Genomic DNA, 19,872 nt, shown 5'->3' with positions numbered 1-19,872 from the left:
AGCCACTGCGCCCGGCCTTTTTTTTTTTTTTTTTTTGAGATAGGGTCTGACTGTCACCCAGGTTGGAGTGCAGTGGCATGATCATTGCTCGCTGCAGCACTGATCTCCTGGGCTCAGGTGATCCTCCCACCTCAGCCTCCTGGGTAGCTGGGACCACAGGTATGTGCCATCACATCTGGCCAATTTTTTTGTTTTTTTTTGTAGAGATGGAGTCTTATCATATTGCCCAGGTTGGTCTCAAACTCCTAAACTCAAACAATCCTCCTGCCTCAGCCTCCCAAAGTGCTGGGATTACAGGTGTGAGTCACTGCTGCATGTTTTATTTATTTATTTATTTATTTATTTAGAAATGGGATCTCACTCTGTCACCCAGGTTGGACTGCAGTGGCATGATCTCAGGTCACTGTAACCTCCACTTCCTGGGCTCAAGCGATTCTCCCACCTCAGCCTCCCAAGTAGCTAAGAACACAGGCATATGCTACCACATCTTGTTATTTAAAAAAAAAATTTCGTAGAGATAGGGTCTTGCTATATTGCCCAGACTGGTCTCACATTCCTCAGCTCAAACAATCCTCCTGCCTCAGCCTCCCAAAGTGCTGAGATTACAGGTATGAGCCACCTGTCCAGTAGAGATGTTAGTATTCTTTATAGATACGGAAGCTGAAGCTCAGAGAGTCTGTGGAAATTGGAGAAGGCCACTCAGCTAGGAAGCAGTCAATTCAGCACTCAAACCCAGGTCTGCAGAGGCCACTCCTGCCCTCTTCTCTCCAGCCACTGGGAAGCTCCTAACCCCTACCTGCGATTCCTGCCAACCTCTCGAGCCTCAACCCTTTACCCCCTGCCTCCACTTGGCACTGACACTGGCATGTCTGGCCCACTCTCAGAGTCAACATACTTAACTAAACTAATCACGTTTTCCTCCAAACCAGCTCCTCCTCCTGACATGCTCATTTCTACCCATGTTGCTGGATTCTCCAGTCACCTGACCCTAAAACCTCAAGACTAACAAATCATTCTCTCCTCCTCCCCATTCCCAAACCCAACCTACTGCCTGACAATATTGCCTGGCAGTAATTCTCCTGTATTGCTGCTTCCACATCTATCTCTTCTTTCCTGATCCTTTCATAAGCAGCTTCATTCTGGCGCTCTCTGCCTCTCACCCCAAGTATCAAATAACCTGACTCCTTGACACCCATCTTTCCTTCACCTGATTCGTCTCACAAAGCTCCAGCAGTTACTATCTGAATTTTTAGACCTGATCCTGTCACTTTGGTGTACCATCAATGATCACCACTGCTTACAGAATAAATTACAAATCCATCTCCTTCAAACTCAATACAGTCCGTACTTACAATTCCAGGGTGATATAGTTTGGATCTGTGTCTCTACCCAAATCTCATGTTCAGTTGTAATCTCCAATGGAGGCAGGGCCTGGTGGGAGGTGACTGGACCATGGGGGTGGATTTCTCATGAACGGTTTCGTACCATCCCCTTAGTACTGTACTCATGATGGTGAGTGAGTTCTTGAGAGATCTGGGTGTAAGTGTCTGCTCCTCCTTTGCCTTCTGCCATGACTGGAAGCTTTCTGAGGCCTCAGAAGCAGATGCTGCCACGCTTCCTGAACAGCCTGCAGAATCCTCTTTTCTTATAAATTACCCAGTCTCAGATATATCTTTATAGCAATACAAGAATGGACTAATACACAGAATAGCCCTCCCTCCTTCCCAGCACAAACCCTCTAACACAGCCAGGCTGGTCAACACCCCCCACATGATTTTCCTGACCACCTCCAGTACCCCCACATAAGCAAATCCAACTTCAAGATCCAGACAAATCTGTCCCCCTTTATAAAGCCTGTTCCAACAACCTGGGCCCCAGGAAACACTCTCTCCTCCGACCAGCATTACTTTCTACCACTCAGTCATTATACAGACCTACAGTGCTATTTAACTTTTCATTTGCCATCTTAGGGGCCCAAAAGGATCCAAAGCCCCTGGAAGGCAGAGCCCATGTGTGAAGGCCTCAGTCTCCAGCCAGCCTTGCATTTGAGTAGTAGGTACTCAAGTATTTATTGATCATGTGACTGTCAATCATTATTTCTTACAATGCAAATAAAATATACATTAAATTGTTAACTTGAGGCTGGGCGTGGTGGCTCACACCTGTAATCCCAGCACTTTGGGAGGCCGAGGTGGGAGGATCACTTGAACCCAGGAGTTCAAGGCCAACCTGGGTAACACAGGAATACATTGTCTCTACAAAAATAATTTTTTTAATTAGCCAGGTGTGGTAGTGTGCACCTGTAATCCCAGCTACTTGGGAGGCTGAGGTGGGAGGATTGCATGAGCCCAGGAGTTGGAGACTGCAGTGAGCAATGATCGCACCGTTGTACTCCAGCCTGGGTGACAGAGCAAGACTATCTCAAGACAAAAAAAAAATCATTAACTTGAGAAGTTATAGTCTTCTAGGATTAATGTCTTTGTGGTAAAGAGAGAGAGAGAACCAAACCTCAGTGCTCTATTTCTGGGCTCCCAAATATATGCAACTGTGCTTAGTTCCACAGCAAGAAAAGCTTCTATAGACGAACCTCCCCTATCAATGCCCCCAATATTTTCACACTAGCTCGTCAGACTGAAAAACATGTGATGCATATTTTCATGATAGCGATCATAGACGTCTCCAGACCCAAAGAATGTAAAGGTCAAAGGTGAATGCTCTTAACAAGCAAGACAGATTATCCTGTATATTCTGGAGGAGGGAGAATACCTCCCTTCCTATTGACATGAGGGAGGTGACAAGACAGCCTCCTGAGTTTGCACATGACCTTCACCAACCAGCCACCCTGGCTTAAAACAGGGCCCAAATATGAAACTGTGGTGGTAGAACCGGAACTTAGTCAGGCTCATTCCGACAATCCCCTTTCATTCACAGCCGATTACTGCTCTGCTCTACTCCGCCTGCACTTTAAGCAGATCAAAAGCTACAGCAGGCCAGAGCTTCTGTTATTGCGTCAGCCCAAGCTATCAGGTTATGCTTCCTGACTGGGCTTCTCAAGGGCTGAGGATGTAAACGAGCTTGTGGAAACAGGGGAAGTACTTTTGGCATTTACAGTCACAGTCACACATCCGACCCGCAAGCCTCCATGAGATCAGACCAGAGACTGCAGGTCAGCAGTTGCAAAGACACAACTCTATCAGCAGGTTCAGAGAAAAACAGCACCCAAACAGAGGGACAGCAGCAGGAGAGCAGAATGCTCACGCTGGGAGCTCTAGTGCTCTTATAAGGCCTGCCAACCATTGCACATCTGTTTCTAAAGTGAGTGGCCTAAGCAGATGACGCTGGAAAGCTGTCTTCCATGTCAAATCAATCCCTGATAGTGCTTGCCAGAGGTTAGGGAAGTGGGTGGGTGGGAGAAAGGTGGGTGTGGCTTAAAAAGAGCAACACAAGGGATCTAGTGGTGATGGAAACATTCTATGTCTTGACTGTGGTGGTAGATACACAAACCTACATGTATGATAAAATTGCAGGCTGGGTGTGGTGGCTCACACCTGTAATCCCGGAACTTTGGGAGGCTAAGGTGGGAGGATTGCTCGAGCCTAGGAGTTCGAGACTAGCCTGGGCAACATAGTACAACCCCGTCTCTACAAAAAATACAAAAATTAGTCAGGCATGGTGGCATGCACCTGTGGTCCCAGCTACTCGGGGTGCTGGGGTGGGAGGATCGCTTGAACCTGGGAGGCAGAGGTTGCAGTGAGCCGAGATTGCACCACTGCACTCTAGCCTGGGCCACTGAGAAAGACTCTGTCTCAAAAAAAAAAAAAAAAAAAAAAAATTACATAGAGCGAAATACACACACAAGTACTAGTAAAACTGGGAAAATCTGAGTAAGATTGGTAGGTCATATCAATGTCAATATCCTGGTTGTGACAGCGGACTATAGTTCTGTAAGATGTTACCATTGGGGAAACACTGAGTAAAGGGTACATAGATTTCTATTACTTCTTACAACTGCATGTGAACCTACAATGACCTCAAAATAAAAAGTTCACTGAAAGCAAAGTAAATTCTAAAATGTAGCCTTCTATATTATGTAGAATATGAGAGAATGTTAACTTATGACCTTGATAGGTACAAATAGAAGATGTAAAGTTAAAAAAAAATTATACTATTTAGCCATAAAAAGAACGAGATCCTATCATTTGCAACAACATGGATGGAACTGAAGATCATTATGTTAAGTGAAATAAACCAAATGCAGAAAGAGAAACATTGCATGTTCTCACTTATCTGTGGGATCTAAAAATCAAAACAATTGAACTCATGGAGGTAGAGAGCAGAAGGATGATTACCAGAGGCTGGGAAGGGTAGTACAGGGCTGGGGTGGGGAGGCGGTGGGGATGGTTAATGGGTAGAAAAAATATAGTTAGAAAGAATGAATAAGACCTACTATTTGATAGCACTATAGCATGCCTACAGTCAATAATTTAATTGTACATTTTAAAATAAAGTGTGTAATTGTATTGTTTGTAACTCAAAGGATAAATGCTTAAGCAGATGGGGAAAATGTGTTGAAATGAAATATTGCACATGGTTGCAAGTTTTTCTTAAAGCAGGTCATCTTCCTCTTCCCAAGAAATGTGATAGCCTGTTGCTAAACAATATGATTATTTTTATACATTTCTATCATCAAATGGCTTTTATGTCAAAAAATAAAATAAAATAAAATAATAAGAAAAAATTAGTCCCTGAATCTGGACTTCTTAAAAGGGCTGTCACCCAGGTCAGACCACCAGTGGCCTTAACAGCACAACCGGTGGCCTCAGACCCACCCATGTACACCTCCAAAAGGACCTCTGACTTTTATTTATGCAGAGATACTGCAGCTCCCTCCCATTTATCACATGGTGGTATCCTGACCTTGGTATAACTCACTCATGTTCTGAACTAAGTGGCAATTACCACACCAAAGCTCATTTGAAACTCAGTCAAAAGTGCAGTATCAACAACGAATCCTGCCATCTCACATTTGCATCCATTCACCTTTTTACAAAAAATACACAAATCACTGGAAACTGTGAACTTAAGGGCTAATGCTCACTTTTACCAAAAGGCTTATTCATCATTTCTTTTCATTAGATCTTGCAAGGAATTTCTCCTAGGGAGGGGAAAGGTCCCAGACATTGTGTTTTAATGTGGAAAGCACCATCATTTCCCTTCTTTACAAAATTGTAACACCTAAAGCCAAGCGAGGGTGCCAGCCTGGCATTTCAATGGCTTTATTACTTCTCATCATGGTGGCTGAAGGCAAGCCAGGCTCTGAAGTTCTTTACTAACTCTGCAAACAGAAGCAAGAACACTGTCCTTACTCACCAATGTCATTGCTGCGGTCCGAGAGATCTTTGTCCAGGATGCCAGATAGCGAACTGCCCGCCAAGTCAATCTTTGGACCGTCACCCCTACATTAAAAACACAAGCCCAGACATTTAATAATTGGTGTGTGTCCTTGTCATTCTGTCAGTTTTCTTGCTGCACACATGTTAATGAGTGTGCTGCATGTGGAGTGGGTGGCACTGTTGCCTGTGAGGGAGCCAGAGAACCAACGAGCTGTCTAGCCACATGGGATGGGGTGCGGACCAGCTGACAGGCTGGATGCGCCCCTCTCCAGCACGCGTTTTCAAAGATGGCTATTTTAATAATGACTGTTCGCCAATGCACCTCCAGCCACAAATCCTCCTGCTGGGTACACAGGGTGCAGTGTAGGGCCTGCTCCTGCCCTGTGGCCAAATAAACACTGGCTAATGATAACTGGGAGCTTTCCTTTTAAGGAACAAGGAATTTAGCCAATGCTGCTTGTCAAAGGTCAGCTACTTTTAACCTTGAGAAAAAGGTTTTCTGGCCTGGGGCTGTGGTATCAGCCAGGCTGTTGACAGGCACAAGGTGTCGAGTTGAGATCTGGCGGCCTGAATGCTGGCGCTGGGGCTCAGGCCTGTAACATTAGACGGCTCCTGGATGGGTGCCCCATGCTCATCAAGACACGAGTGACTTCCCTCTGTATCTGGGCTAGCAGCAGCTCTATGGGATGGGAACAGGCCTCCAAGATGATGAGAGAAACCCAGCCTTCTCATGCACAAACAGAAGGTTCCTCCAAATTACTCCACAAGACAGCTTTTTGCGCCCTTTTGTGGGGATGAGTCACAAACGAGTTTATCCAAGGGCTCTGAGGGCAGTAGAGAAAAGATCCTTGCCCATACAATGAGAGAGGCTGAGTAGTTGTTCCCAGCAAAGTAACAGAAATAGTCCATCTCACAGCCCCGAAGGCCACCATGGCCTGAAGTTACACCTCACAATGAGTAGTAGCAGATTTAGTCAATAAGCACTTGTCATGTGCCACTTGTGCTGGGGGTATTCAGAGGTGGTGCCTACTCAGGAAGAGCTCATGGTCTAAATGGCAGAGACAACCAGCCAGCCACAGGTCCACATGGCCTAGGCTATAAGACGCAGGTGTCACACTCCTATGAGAAGCAAGGAGCGGGTCAGTGCAGAATATCTGTGAGGCAGAGGGTAGGGGTCACACAGAGGAGGTGGTGTTACACTTGAGCCTTGGAGGAAAAGGGAGAGGGGACATATTCCTAAGAGGTGTGATTGAGCGATGACCCCAGTGTGGGTGAGTATGCCAGTGTGGCCAAGGTCCCCGGGACCAAAGCCTGAAGTCCTCAGAGAGAAGTGACAGGACAAAAGCTGGCAAGGTGGGTGACTGCTGGGCCGGACACTATGGGGCTTGTTTTGTCTGGGAGGCAATGAGGCGCCGAGGGACGGTTGTAGTAGGAGACCTGTATACCCGGAGGTCAGAGCAGGGCATGTGCTGTGGGTGAGCTCCAAACCAGGGAGCTGACAGGACAGACTGCTGTGTTTTTCACTCAAAGAATGCGTGGTGAGCAGGGCACAGTGGCTCACATCTATAATCCCGACACTTTGGGAGGCAGAGATGGGAGCATCACTTGGGCCCAGGAGTTTGGGATCAGCCTGGGCAACATGGTGAAACCCCATCTCTACAAAAAACACAAAAATTAGCCGGGTGTGGTGGTACGTGCCTGTGGTCTCAGCTACTTGGGAGGCTGAGGCGGGAAGATCACCTGAGCCCAGGGAAGTTGAGGCTTCACTGAGCCGTGATCGTGCCACTGCACTTCAGCCTGGGTGACAGAGTGAGATCCTGTCTCAAAAAAGGGGGTGTTTGTGGGTGCATTTGGCAAAACATGCATATTCTTGTGATAGTAGAAAAAGACCAATGGAAGGAGGTGAGTCCTCCTCAACTCCCAAGCAAACAACACTGCCTCTTAACTTCAAGCATCCTCCACTACAGGAGGGGCAGGGGTGTAAATACTAGGGACCAGGCCTGGGCCTAATGGCTTGGCCTCCACTAAGAGAAAATACAGCTCCAAGACTGTCCTGGGAGTGTGCATTATGATGCTGGCTGGGCCCTTCCAAGCTAGGCTGAAATAGAAGTTCAGGTAGAGCATGAACTCCTGTACTTGGAAAGGAGAAGCAGCTTAGGCTTCAGAGAAGGACCTTTATTTCCTGCCTCACCCTAACTTCCTAAGGTTGTGGGCTCCCCTAGGCCAGGTTTCCATAGCAGACTCCCTCTGCATCCCCTGGCTACCCAAGCTTGGGTCCCACCAGGGCCATTGCCTCAGACTGATTCCGAGCCAACAGGAAGGGCAGGATGGAGGACATTTATTTCAAAACATTTCACTGTCAGGGCCCCAGCATCCACTAATTTGAAGGTAACCTGAATGAAATGTTTCAGAAATGTAGAATTATTAGCAGAAATGCATTTTCATTTTTAAGAGTCTTCCCCAGATATAAAGAAATACATTCCTGGGGACCCTTAAATATCATGATTTGGGATCCACAGAACCCAGAAGGATTGGGCGCTGCCATCCTTCAAAATAACAGACTAAACACAAATTACACTCACAGCCAGACAGCGCTGTCCTTTTTGAAACACACCAAAGACCAAAACTTATAAGACCACATGTCCTACCCAGGAGAGAGAGAGCACTTTGGCAGTGAATCTAGTGAACTCTACTCGGCTTTTTTTTTTTTTTCCAGTCAAGAGGGAAAGATGGTTTGAGGTGATACCCTGTGGGCAGCTGGGATTAAGTCAGAGGGGCTGCTGGCAGAGAGATGAAGTTTTGCTCATGAGTTAATCACATGTATCTCGGAACAACTCAGCAGTTTCTGAACATGTGGCTTATTCGAGTATTATGGTAACTGTCAATCTGCGAGCTGCTGTTTCCCTCTGTGATTTGACAGCTGGAAGCTTCCAATCAAATGTGAGCCTGTCTCCAGAAACTTTAGAGGACCCTGTTGTGCATTACTGTGCTTTATTACTTTACTGCCCTTATTTTCCTTTTACTGTCATTCTCAACTATTTTATTCTTTTATATATATATAGTACACATATATGTTATGTATATAGTACATATATGTGTTATATATAGTATCTATATATTTATATATATGTTCTCTCTCTCTCTCTCTCTCTCTCTCTCTCTCTATATATATATATATATATATATATCTAAAAGAATAAAATAGTTTTTTCTTTTTTTTAAGACATGGTCTCATTCTGTCGCCCAGGCTGGAATGCAGTGGCGTGATCTCAGCTCACTGCAACCTCCTCCTCCCAAATGGGTTTTATGCATCAGTGTGTTTTTCACAGTGTTATTTGTAATGAAGAAAAACTGAAAAGAACTGGAATCTTTCATAAATAGGAAAACACTTGAATAAACTATGATATTTGATGGACTTTTATATAGCCATCTGAACGATGTTTATAAATGGCTTATACTAACAAGAACGAATGCCTATGTTGCAATGTTAAGGGACAAAGGCAGGTTAAAAACAACACACACAGCAGCACACACATACCCATGTGTCCTCCTGACATATTAGGAAGAATAATTCTAAGACTGGAAGAAGATTGACAGTGGTTATTCCTGGCTAGTCTGATGGGTCATTTCCACCACCCAGTTCAGCAGCCGGAACACGGCAGGGACTCAAAAAACATCTGTGGAACATTTGCCAGATTTTCTGGACTGAGAATGCATTGCGTATTTGTACAAGAAATGCACTTTTCCCTCAGTACCTAAAGTTGTATGCTGTTCAGTATGATCACATCTATGGAAAACTGGTGAAAAACAAACCAAATCATACATAGGAAAAAGGTAAGAAAGAAATAGTCCAAAATGTTAATAGTAGTAATCTCTGGGATAACATTGTAGGTGAATTTTTCCTTCCTTTTAAAGTTTACTTTTATTTTATTTTCTTGAGATGGAGTCTCACTCTGTCACCCAGGCTGGAGTGTAGTGGCGTAATCTCGGCTCACTGCAACCTCTGCCTCCTGGGTTTCGGCGATTCTCCTGTCTCAGTCTCCTGAGTAACTGGGATTACAGGCATGCGCCACCACATCAGGCTAATTTTTGTATTTTTAGTAGAGACGGGGTTTCACCATGTTGGCCAGGCTGGTCTTGAACTCCTGACCTCAAGTGATCCGGCCACCTTGGCCTCCCAAAGTGCTAGGATTACAAGCATGAGCCACCATGCCTGGCCTAAAGTTTACTTTTAATAATAGCAACTAGAGGCTCATCTGATTCAGGCAGCTCATGTTCTCTCTCCTTTCTCTCCAATAGTATCATCAAGGTAAAAGCTGAGATTGCTTGGATCCTGCCTCACAAACTCTCCTTTAAGAATCACCCAGGCAGTAGTTACCCCATGAGGTCATCTCTCCTGGGAACTGGTTTGCGGGGCCAGGGGTGGAGTTATGAACCCTAGACTTAAAAATTCAGGCCAGGTGTGCTACATTTAAACCTGCTGTTCATCACCTGTGTGACCTTGGCCGGGTTACTGAACCTCTCTGGAACTTGGGTGCTTCATCAACAAAATGACTGGTGGGCTAGCTTCAACAGGATCACCTCCGAGAGGCGTTCTATCTAGAGCTCTCATTCCATAATTTCAACATTAGAGAAATGTTGGAGTCTGGGGTGGGGGATTGGAGTGGATATGGTCCTGTGAGTCGTGGGCAAATTCTGGGACATTTCATCATCTCCTTTGCCTCCAAATCTTCATGTCTCTGGTCAATGTTGTGAATTCCTTTCCTTCCCACTTGACTTGAGCAAATGTAACTCACCCTTTTAGCACTCAAAGATCCACCTTTCTTCCTCGTGTTTCCTGCAACACACCTCTGTATTCCAACCCTTATCACAGCACTTCGTATTTATATACGTACCTAGTAATCTTCCCCACTTACTCTTCAGAATGGGATTTTGTCACTTTTTTCCTCCTAGTACAATGCTTTATACATTTATGTATAACAAAAAGTTTTTGTTTAACTAAATGAATAAGCAAACATTGTGATTTTTCTGGGCCTTGTACACCTTAGGAAATAACCTGTGGATAAGTTATATTCTTGATATAGTGTGGGTGGTTTATAAACAACATAAATTTATTTCTCACAGTTCTGGAGGCTGGGAAGTCCAAGGTCAAGGTGCCGGCAGATTTTGTCTGGTGAGGACCCAGCTTCCTGATTCACAGAGGACATCGTCTCACTGTGCCCTCATGTGGTGGAAGGGAGAGGGGTTTCTTTTATAAAGGCATTAATCCCATTCATGAGAGCTTTGCCCCCAATGACCTAATCACCTCTCAAAGGCCCCACCTCTTATTCTGTCACCTTGGGAGTGAGGATTTCCACATGTGAATTTGTGGGAGGGGGAGGTATAAACATTCAGACCATAGACTTGAGTAATGTGTCAACACTTTTCAAACAAAAAACAAATTCTTGCAGATCCCCATGTATATGTCTGTTATGGACTAAATTGTGTCCTCTCAAAATTCATATGTTGAAGTTGGAACCCCTCAATATCTCAAGATGTGACTGTGTTTGGAGATGGGCCTTTAAAAGAGGTGACTAAGTTAAAATGAGGCTGTTAGAAAAGGCCTCAGAAGAAACGAACCCTGCCCATACCTTGATCTTAGACTTCTAACCTCTACAACCGTGAGGAAATAAATTCTGTTGTTTAAGCCACTCAGACTAATACAACATCCCTGTTTGAGAAATCATAAGAAACAAAAAATAGCTGACGACAATGGCTATCAGTGGAAAACTGTTGCCACAAGGGCATTTTGTCTTTGCAACTGTTACAATTACAAAGAATACCACACGAATGAAAAGCAAAGGTGCACATTACTTGTAGCTACTAGACGCTCTATCCCCAATTTTAGGAGCATTGTTCTAATGGCACTGGATCAAAGGAAAAAACTATTATGCTCCAAGTTGGCCAAGGTGGCTGCCCCTCAAGTGGCATTTAGTGTGACCTGGGGTGAATCCTTGTCAGGGAGGGGCTTCTGACTCAGGAGAGTGTTTTACATCTCTGGAATTTGCCTGCAGGCCCCATACAGATGGTCCCATAGCCTGAACCACAAGGGACTATCCTGAAGAAATAGGAACTAATCATCCCTGACCAACTCCTCCCCAGATTCTAAAGCACCAGCCACATGTTGATAGGAAGGGGAGTGGGATCCCTCCAGTCTCTCCAACTGAGCCCTGATCCCTCATGCCGAGCACCAGACACAGGCTTAAGTTGAAATGATCTTCGACACAGGGCCAGAAGCAAGCCTATTTTGAAAACACAGTAGGTGAAGTTTAAAAAAGGTTCTGATCCTTCCAAGCATGGAAGCTGCAGCTGGTGTTTTGACAGTGTTCAGACTGTGGGTGTGCAAGCATTTTACAATGTCTATTTGTAAATGCCTTTCACTGTATTTATAGACTCTTAGAACAATGCTAATGAATTTCAGTTCTGAAAAATACCAAAATTTCTGAATTCTGTGAAGCATGTGTCTGGAGTGGCTGACACCCAATGAGGATGCAGCCCCTCAACGGTCCTTGTTCTCCTCAGTCTGCCCAGCATGTGGGTACCATTTGGCAAAAGGGATGTTATTAAATTCAGAGAAAAAGGAAAAAGCCCATCCTTTTGTAATTTGCAAGCTCCTGCAAGTGTTTCTGTCTGGTGGATTTCTATGCCTACAGCTGTTAACTAAAAGGAGAACATAAGAGAAGTCAGGAGATACCACCATATATCCAAAGGCATCAGAAGAAAGTTGCCCTTACTTATTTCTGGTTTTTAAATCAAAGTAATGCAATGTTCTTATATTTTACCTAGCAGTTTTCGTTATGGACACTTAGGACATATGACTTGGATAGGCAAGTATGGATAAAAGTCTCCCTGTTTTACTCAAACAGGAACCTAAATCACAGAGAAGAGACTGACGAGCCCAAGCACCCCACCAGGTATAAGTAGAACCTATGATCCTATAGAAATAACAGCAGCTCAAACTCCTTTGAGAATGAAAAAATAAAAAGAAAAAAGAAATAACAGCAGCAGCTACTGTTTACTGAATGCCTACCATGTGCCAGGCACTAGAATAAGCACTTAAAAAAAAAAAAAAGAAAAGAAAGAAAGTCTCACTCTGTTGCCCAGGCTGGAGTGCAGTGGCATGATCACAGCTCACTGCAGCCTCGAATTCCTGGGCTCAAGTGATCCTCCTGCCTCAGTCTCCTGTGTAGCTGGGACTACATGTACATGCTACCATGCATGGCTAATTTTTTTTTTTTTTTTAATTTGGTAGAGATGGTGCTCTCACTATGTTGCCCAGACTGGTTTTAAACTCCTGGCCTCCAGCAGTCCTCCAGCCTCAGCCTCTCAAGTCACTGGGATTACAGGCATGCTTTAAGTACTCAATCCTCACAACCACCCCTTGAGGTACCTACTATGTGCAACCCCTTGAGTGAAGGGCTCATTGCCCCTACTGCCTGCTGGGAGTGCTGTCAGCAGGCAGCTGCCAGTTGTCAGCTCTTTCAGGGACCATCTCAGCTGCAGAGAGGTTCCTCAGCCAAGGCACTCCCTCCCCTCCAGGGCAGCCCACACTCCATGATATCAAAGTCTCAGCCATCTCAGCCCAACATGGGATGACTCAGATGGGCTGTTTTAGCTCTAAAACTTCCCGTGGATTCGGCCAAGGCTTTTTGAGCCAGTATCATATCATGACTTCCCCCTCCGCTCAATCCTGCTTCTTTTTTGCTTCACAGGTATTGAACCCTAAAACATATCTTCATGCCAAATGCTGGCTCAGGGTATGCCTTCTAGAGAACCCCACCTGTGACATCCTTGTTTTCGTTATATAGATAAGGAAACTGGGGCTCAGTGAAATTAAGTCACTTGCTGATTAAGGGTCATAAAAGCAGTAAAGTGGCAGGGTCTAGAATTGGGCCTATTAAGTCCAACTCCAGAGCCCAAGCTTTTGACTCCTTCTCGAAGCTGCTTTAGTCAGCCTTCTGGTCTTCCAGGCTGGGGATCTGGCCTTGGGGACAGTGAGTCATCAAGGATGCCAGGCAGCCTGTGTCACCCCGGCTTACTGCCAGCTAAGGAAATTACCTTTGCCTCTCTCAGTTTAAAAGTACTAATAATAAACAAAAATCATGCACTCGACCTATCCAGAAGGGCCTGTTCTTCCCACTCAGACCCAAGATATAAGATGGGGCTCATGCACAGACGGGAATGTGGAAGATGCACCATGTGCATCTCTTGAGACCATGAACTCAGGCAGTGGCACGGCCCAATTTAGCCTGCATTGGGACAGTTAAGCCAAGACATGTGGTACGGACAAGGTGTTGAAGTGCACAGGAAGCCAAGGCAAGCAAACAAACAAACAAATAAATTAGCAGTAGCACTAACAGCAGCCACACACACACAAAAATACCAAAAAGAACCCATAAACCTTTTGGAGGTGAGCACGGGTGAAGGGAGAAAGAGCAAATCTACCGATTCCTACTGAACCAAAGATTCCAAGTCTATATGGTGACTCTTTTTGACAGTCCCCACCCCACGCCCCAGAAAGGAGGTGCAAGTGTTTGGGCTTCAACTTCCTACAAAATTTGACGAGGGGGAAAGAAAGTTGGGAAGAAAAGGAAAGGAAAAGAAACAGAAACGCCCCATTGCCTGTGCTTAGGAAACCACTGAGGCACACACCACACATCCTCTATTTGTCATCACTTTTCATTGCATTGGGAACGGATGATAAAGGACGTCAAATGTGCAGATGCTAGAGAAACCACTCGAATTATCCTATCTTCTTTCTTTTTTTATGACAACTTTTTACTTTATTTTATTTCAATAGCTTTTGGGGTACACGTGATTTTTGGTTACATGGATGTACAGCAGTGAAGTCTGAGATTTTAGAGCACCTGTCACCTGAGAACCTATCTTCTTTCTTTCTCCAACTCTGCAACCTTGCTTAGCACTCCCTCCTAGTGTAAAACTACTGTGTCTCATTGTTTATCTCTGTGGCCCTGTCCAGTCAGGTAAGCCTGAGGATGCAAGGCCAATGCAATTGAGCACTCCCTTCCTGGTCTCCTGGCTGCCTACTCATAACATCTCAGACTTCAGCTCTGATTGTTAAAGGTGGGTAGAGAGTACCCAGCTGAAGCCCCCATTTTATTACAGACAAAGGTCCTGTGCTCTGAGAGTGGGGAGTGATATACCCAAGGCCACCCAGTTGATTGGTGGCAGAGCTGGAACCAGATGGAAAGTTCCTCATGCCAAGCCAGTCCAATCTTTTCCTACAACATTTGGGATGGCAATAATGTAAGTAAGCATCCGTGTGCATAGGTTTTATGCTCCAAGAGATGTTTTTCTCTCAAATCAACAATGACAAGAGGGCCCCACCCATCTGTGAAGACGGCGGATGCAAAGCCAGTCCTTCAGAAGCATTCTGCCCCAGGAGGGATGTCACTGCCCATGGAACTTGGATCCTTCCATTAGGTAAGGACAAAATGGGAGTATCAGTAACCCCAGTTTCCTTTGCTCCTCAGATGGAGGGCAGGAGGAGCCTCTCTCCCTTTCCCAGAAATCCAAATCCAAAGGTCCTGCTGTTACCTGCTATGAGTACCCACATACTCACCTGGTAGCCAAAAATGTCCCAGGAATCACAGGAACTTTTGGACTGAAAAAGTGGTACCATTTAAATGTGGGATAAGCAGAGGGAGGCCAGGGGCACAAGAAGCAGAAACCAGAGTGGTTTTCCTGGCAGCTATCCCTTTGCGTCGTGCGTCCTTGTCTGGATGAGCACAAACAAGCTTGGCTATTTATAGATGGTGAAGACATGCTGGAAGGTGATGGGAAAGTGCTCGCTCAATTCCCCTCCAAATTTCTGTTCATTGTGCAGACTCTGCAAATATATTTGGAAGCGGGCCTCTCTCCAGAGCCCATCCAGGGCCCGACAAGCCCTGCAATCCACTATGGCACAAGGATGATGACATCCATAGACGTCACCTGCAAACCCACAGCTTGACATCTCAAAGGGGTGCAAAAGGCTTTAAAGATGCTGAGCCCCCATCTTCAGCAGTGTCTGGAGGAGGGAGAATTCATCACGGTGTGATTGTGAGAAAAGCCTGCAGGGTGCCATGTGGAGGAACAGTACTACTCAAAGACATAGCCCATGAAAAACACATTATAGAAACCAATTAGTACAATGCATGCGTGAGGTGTTAACATTTCCTACTGTTTCACTGCCTGATTCTGGTCATCAGTGGCAGGAAAATCAATGTGACTCAGTCTGGGTCGAGGCTAAATCCCGTCACTATGGTTGGTTCACTTTATGTGTGGGTGGAAGGAAAGAGAGTGAGAGAAGATAATATGTACAAATGGAATGAGATCAGCAAATCATGCAGATGTCCCTAAAGTATGACAAGGTGCTTCCCCCCACGCCTGTGACCTATGGGACTACCTTCCATCAGTTGCTAGCCTTCCCTGGGTCCTGGCTCTTGTTGCAGCTAGGGGAGGCCACTTATGCTTTCACCCTGAGGATGTCCACTTTTCCACCCCCTTGGGGCTCCAGAGCCTGATGCAGGAACCCCTCTCCCACGGAGGTCACAGATTTGCTGAGTGCCTCTCAAGTTGCCAGGCAACGAGCTAGGCCCCTGAGGTGGAGCACTGTGTTTAAACTCTCCACACCTGAGCAAGGTAGGCCTTGTGGTATCATTTTGCAGGGGAGGGAACTGAGTGAGACTCAAGGAGGTGAGCACCTTGCCCGAAGTCACAGGGTATCTAAGAAGAGGGGTGGGGTTTCAACCCCAGTGTGCCTGGCCCCAAAGCCCAAGCAAGCAGTGGGTGGGCCTGGTTACCATAGTTAACTACTACCTAGAAGAGGGCCTGGGCAAAGGTAGGCACTTAACGAGTATTTGAAACAAATGAATCATACACACACACACACACACACACACACACACACACACACACACACACACACACATACACACACACATACAAATTTTCTTTCCTTCCTGAATCTATATCTAGCACCCATTCTCCCTCTTTTTTCCATAGCCAATTTCTCACAAGACAAATGTACCCACTCTTGGCCACCTGCCCATTCTCTCTTCAACTCACCCCAAATCTGTCTCCTGCCCACAACTGTTCCACGGAAATTGCTCGACTGGGATCACCAAGGGCCAACTAATGAGCAAAGCCTGGCTATCCCTGGCTCTCGAGATGGCAGCAGTTCTCACAATGTGGTCCCCTGACCAGTAGCAGCAGCAGCAGCACTGGGAACTTGGGAGAAATGCAAATTCTCAGGCCTTAATTCAGACCTACTGAATTACAAACCTGGGGTGCCAGCAATCTGTGTTTCAACAAGCACCCCAAACACCCGTGATTCGGATACACGCCCAGGTGTGAGCACCGCTGATCAGTAGTTGCTCCACACTTCCTCCTTCTAGCTTCCATGACATCCCACTCCTCCTACCCTTTTGGATGGCTCCTAGGCCTTCCTCCACCCTATACACAGTGATTTTCCCTCCTGCTGTCTCTACTCTTTCCTTCTCCTCTTCTCCATAACCTCCTGGAGTGGTCATATCTATTCCATGCTTGTAACTACCATCTATAAGCCAATGACATCCACCTCTGTAATTGCTTTTTTTTTTCTTTTTAATTATTTAGAGACGGGGTTTCGCTCTGTCACCCAGGATGGATGGTGTGTAGTGGTGCGATCATTGCTCACTACAGCCTTGAACTCCTAGGCTCAAGTGATCCTCCCACCTCAACCTCTCAAGTAGCTGGGACTACAGACATGCACCACCATGCATGGCTAATTTTTAAAACTTTGTAGAGATCTCTATGTTGCCTAGGCTAGTCTAGAACTCCTGGCCTTAAGTGATCCTCCTGCCTCTGCCTCTTATAGCACCGAGATTACACAGGTGAGCCACTGCACCAAGCCGACCTCTGTAATTTCTAGCCAGGACCTCTCTCCTGAATTCTCCAAAGATACATCTTCATCCTGATTTGTATTAAAGGAGGGAAACACACAAAAATCACACAAGGAATCACTAGAAATCTTTAGAAAGAAATTCACAACAACTGAGTAATCCCAATTCAAAATGATCCAAGTATACAGTTTATCTGCTGACTTAGGGAACATTGCATGCACTCACTAGTTTTCTCTTCCTCTTTTTTGATTAATGGATTGATTAGTTTATGCCTAATAAAAGCAAAGAGGTCTTTTCTAATGCTTTCTTTTGGCGGGCATGGGAGTTGGACACTTCACTGAGTGATCAGTACCTGGAAGCTTATTTCCTGGTACATCATAACCCCAAGGTCTTAAGCCAACATGCCTTCGTAAATTTAAAGAAAAAGTTAACTTCCATGCTCTTAAGTTGGTCCCAAGAGAGACATCTGCCCTTCCCTATGCACTTAGTTGATGTTTGGCATATAAATGTTTACTTAATCTTTGCCTCAAGCTAAAATGCCTCAGAACTCATAAGTCATTTAACTCCCAGTGTTTCTCTGAAATCCAGTGCTCCAGCATCATTGCAGGTTAAAAAAAAAAAAAGAGCTTCCACTGCATGCTGCCCCTCCCCTTATCCTATGCTCCAATTCTCTCGGTATAGCCTCCAGCCCTTCACAAGAAGGCCACATGGTATGTTTAACATTTAAAGCAACAGGTCATCTCCAAGTGGCACAGGTCTGGAAAGTCACTGGTCCTCCTACCCACATCCTGGTGTCCACCACCCAACTGCCTGTCTTCGAGAGCAATTCCTGGGCACATGTTTCCACATGTAAAGTCAACGGACAGTGACTTCTGGGATGTCTGATTCATAGTAACCAACTCCCCCATATCTGGAACCTTCTCATTGAATGGTCTGCTTCCACCCTGACATTCTCAGCCACCAGCCAAAGCAAAATCTGTTAACTCTCCTCTGCCCGACAGAGGATGGAGCCAGCAGGCTCACACCACCTGCTACCACACTGTCAAACCCTTCTTGTCACTATCATCAACTCCCAGAACACACCGGCACCCATGGGAGGACACTGGCTTGTAGAACATTGGCCTCCCTGACTCCAGCTCTTGCCGTCTTCCTGAGCCTATGGTGACCACGTGGGTGATCCATCCCCAACTCTGGCCCCTCCTTCCTTGGTATCTTCAGTTCTATGACCTTCATTCATTCATCTTCAGTCACCCACATTTGTGGCCACAACCATTGCGAATATTTTCATCTTCCAAACAAACCCACCTCCAAGGTTGTAAGCACTGACCTCCCCTTTCTGATCACCATCTCCTGTGCTTCCTTCCAGCCATCGACTTTACCTTGCTCCCACTCCATCCTTGCCGGCCTCACTTCCTTTCCTTCATCCCAGACCTTCTCCCCACATCTCTAACTCAAGGCTCCCTGACACCTGCCCCTGGCCATTCAGAGAGCATATGCTACAGCGGAAGAAAGGCAAAGCTCCCCAACTCAGAGTGAAGGTCCTGCTCTAGCCTCTCTATTCTTTGGGAAGAAAATGACCAATCCTTATGCCTTGGGATGTCTGAGTTTGGGAGGATTAACAAGCCTGCTTTGGACTAGTCAGGCTGCTTCTATCTCTTTCCCTATCAGATTTATTTCCTTTTGAGGGTACACACCTGACCTGCCCCTCAGGTTTCTTGCTTACTGCCGTCCACTGCATGCAATTACTAGAGCTAAGGGCAGCCTGCCTCTCTCCAGCATTTCCTTGGGTTTTTTTCTTCTTTTGGATTCTTCTCCCAAGTTTCAGGAACTCTTCTCACAGAGGAACTCATTTTTATTCAATTGCTAATACACCTTATTATTACTATTATTATTATTGAGACGCAGTTTCACTCTTGTTGCCCAGGCTGGAGAGCAATGGTGCAATCTTGGCTCACTGCAACCTCTGCCTCCCAGGTTCAAGCAATTCTCCTGCCTTGGCCTCCTCAGTAGCTGGGACTACAGGCACCCACCACCACGCCTGGCTAATTTTTTGTATTTTTAGTAGAGACAGGGTTTCACCATGTTGGCCAGGCTGGTCTTGAACTCCTGACCTCAGGTGACCCACTTGCCTCGGCCTGCCAAAGTGCTGGGATTACAGGCATGAGCCAGCGTGCCCAGCCCACCACTGAATTTTTAAATCAATGCTGGTATTACATTTTTGAAAGTCTTTTCTTCCTGTTGAAATTCCATATGAACTTACTTTCTAGAAGTGGGGAGAACATTCTTACTAAAGGTCAAGTATGTTACTATCTGAGGAAGAGAACGATCACTGTAAGAGCCTTCCTGCACATTTCCACTCGCTCAGACTGAACCCAGACTGCTTACTGATGTCATTCTGGTTTTCCTAGATATAATTCCTAAAAACTGTGAACTGGAACACCTGGGTCTGACCAGGACTAATATAATTATTAATTAATTATAATATCAATAACATAATTATTAATATTGTGCTAATAGTAATAATATATGAATATATTATTTATGTATACTTATAA

General features: G+C 45.5%; 1 protein-coding gene across 4 annotated transcripts in view; it reads right to left on the bottom strand.

Annotated features, from left to right (window-relative positions):
* Window positions 1-19,872, bottom strand: part of SH3KBP1 (SH3-domain kinase binding protein 1) — a 311,350-nt gene that overhangs the window by 34,207 nt on the left and 257,271 nt on the right. For all 4 annotated transcript variants that reach the window (XM_011940194.1, XM_011940195.1, XM_011940197.1 and 1 more), the window contains one exon: window positions 5,371-5,456. In XM_011940194.1, the coding sequence (XP_011795584.1) occupies window positions 5,371-5,456 (86 nt within the window). The remainder of the gene's footprint in view (window positions 1-5,370; window positions 5,457-19,872) is intronic.

The sequence above is a fragment of the Colobus angolensis genome, unplaced genomic scaffold, assembly GCF_000951035.1.
Source record: "Colobus angolensis palliatus isolate OR3802 unplaced genomic scaffold, Cang.pa_1.0 Scaffold188, whole genome shotgun sequence".
Classification (NCBI taxonomy): domain Eukaryota; kingdom Metazoa; phylum Chordata; class Mammalia; order Primates; family Cercopithecidae; genus Colobus; species Colobus angolensis.
This window is presented reverse-complemented; position numbering and strand designations above follow the sequence as displayed.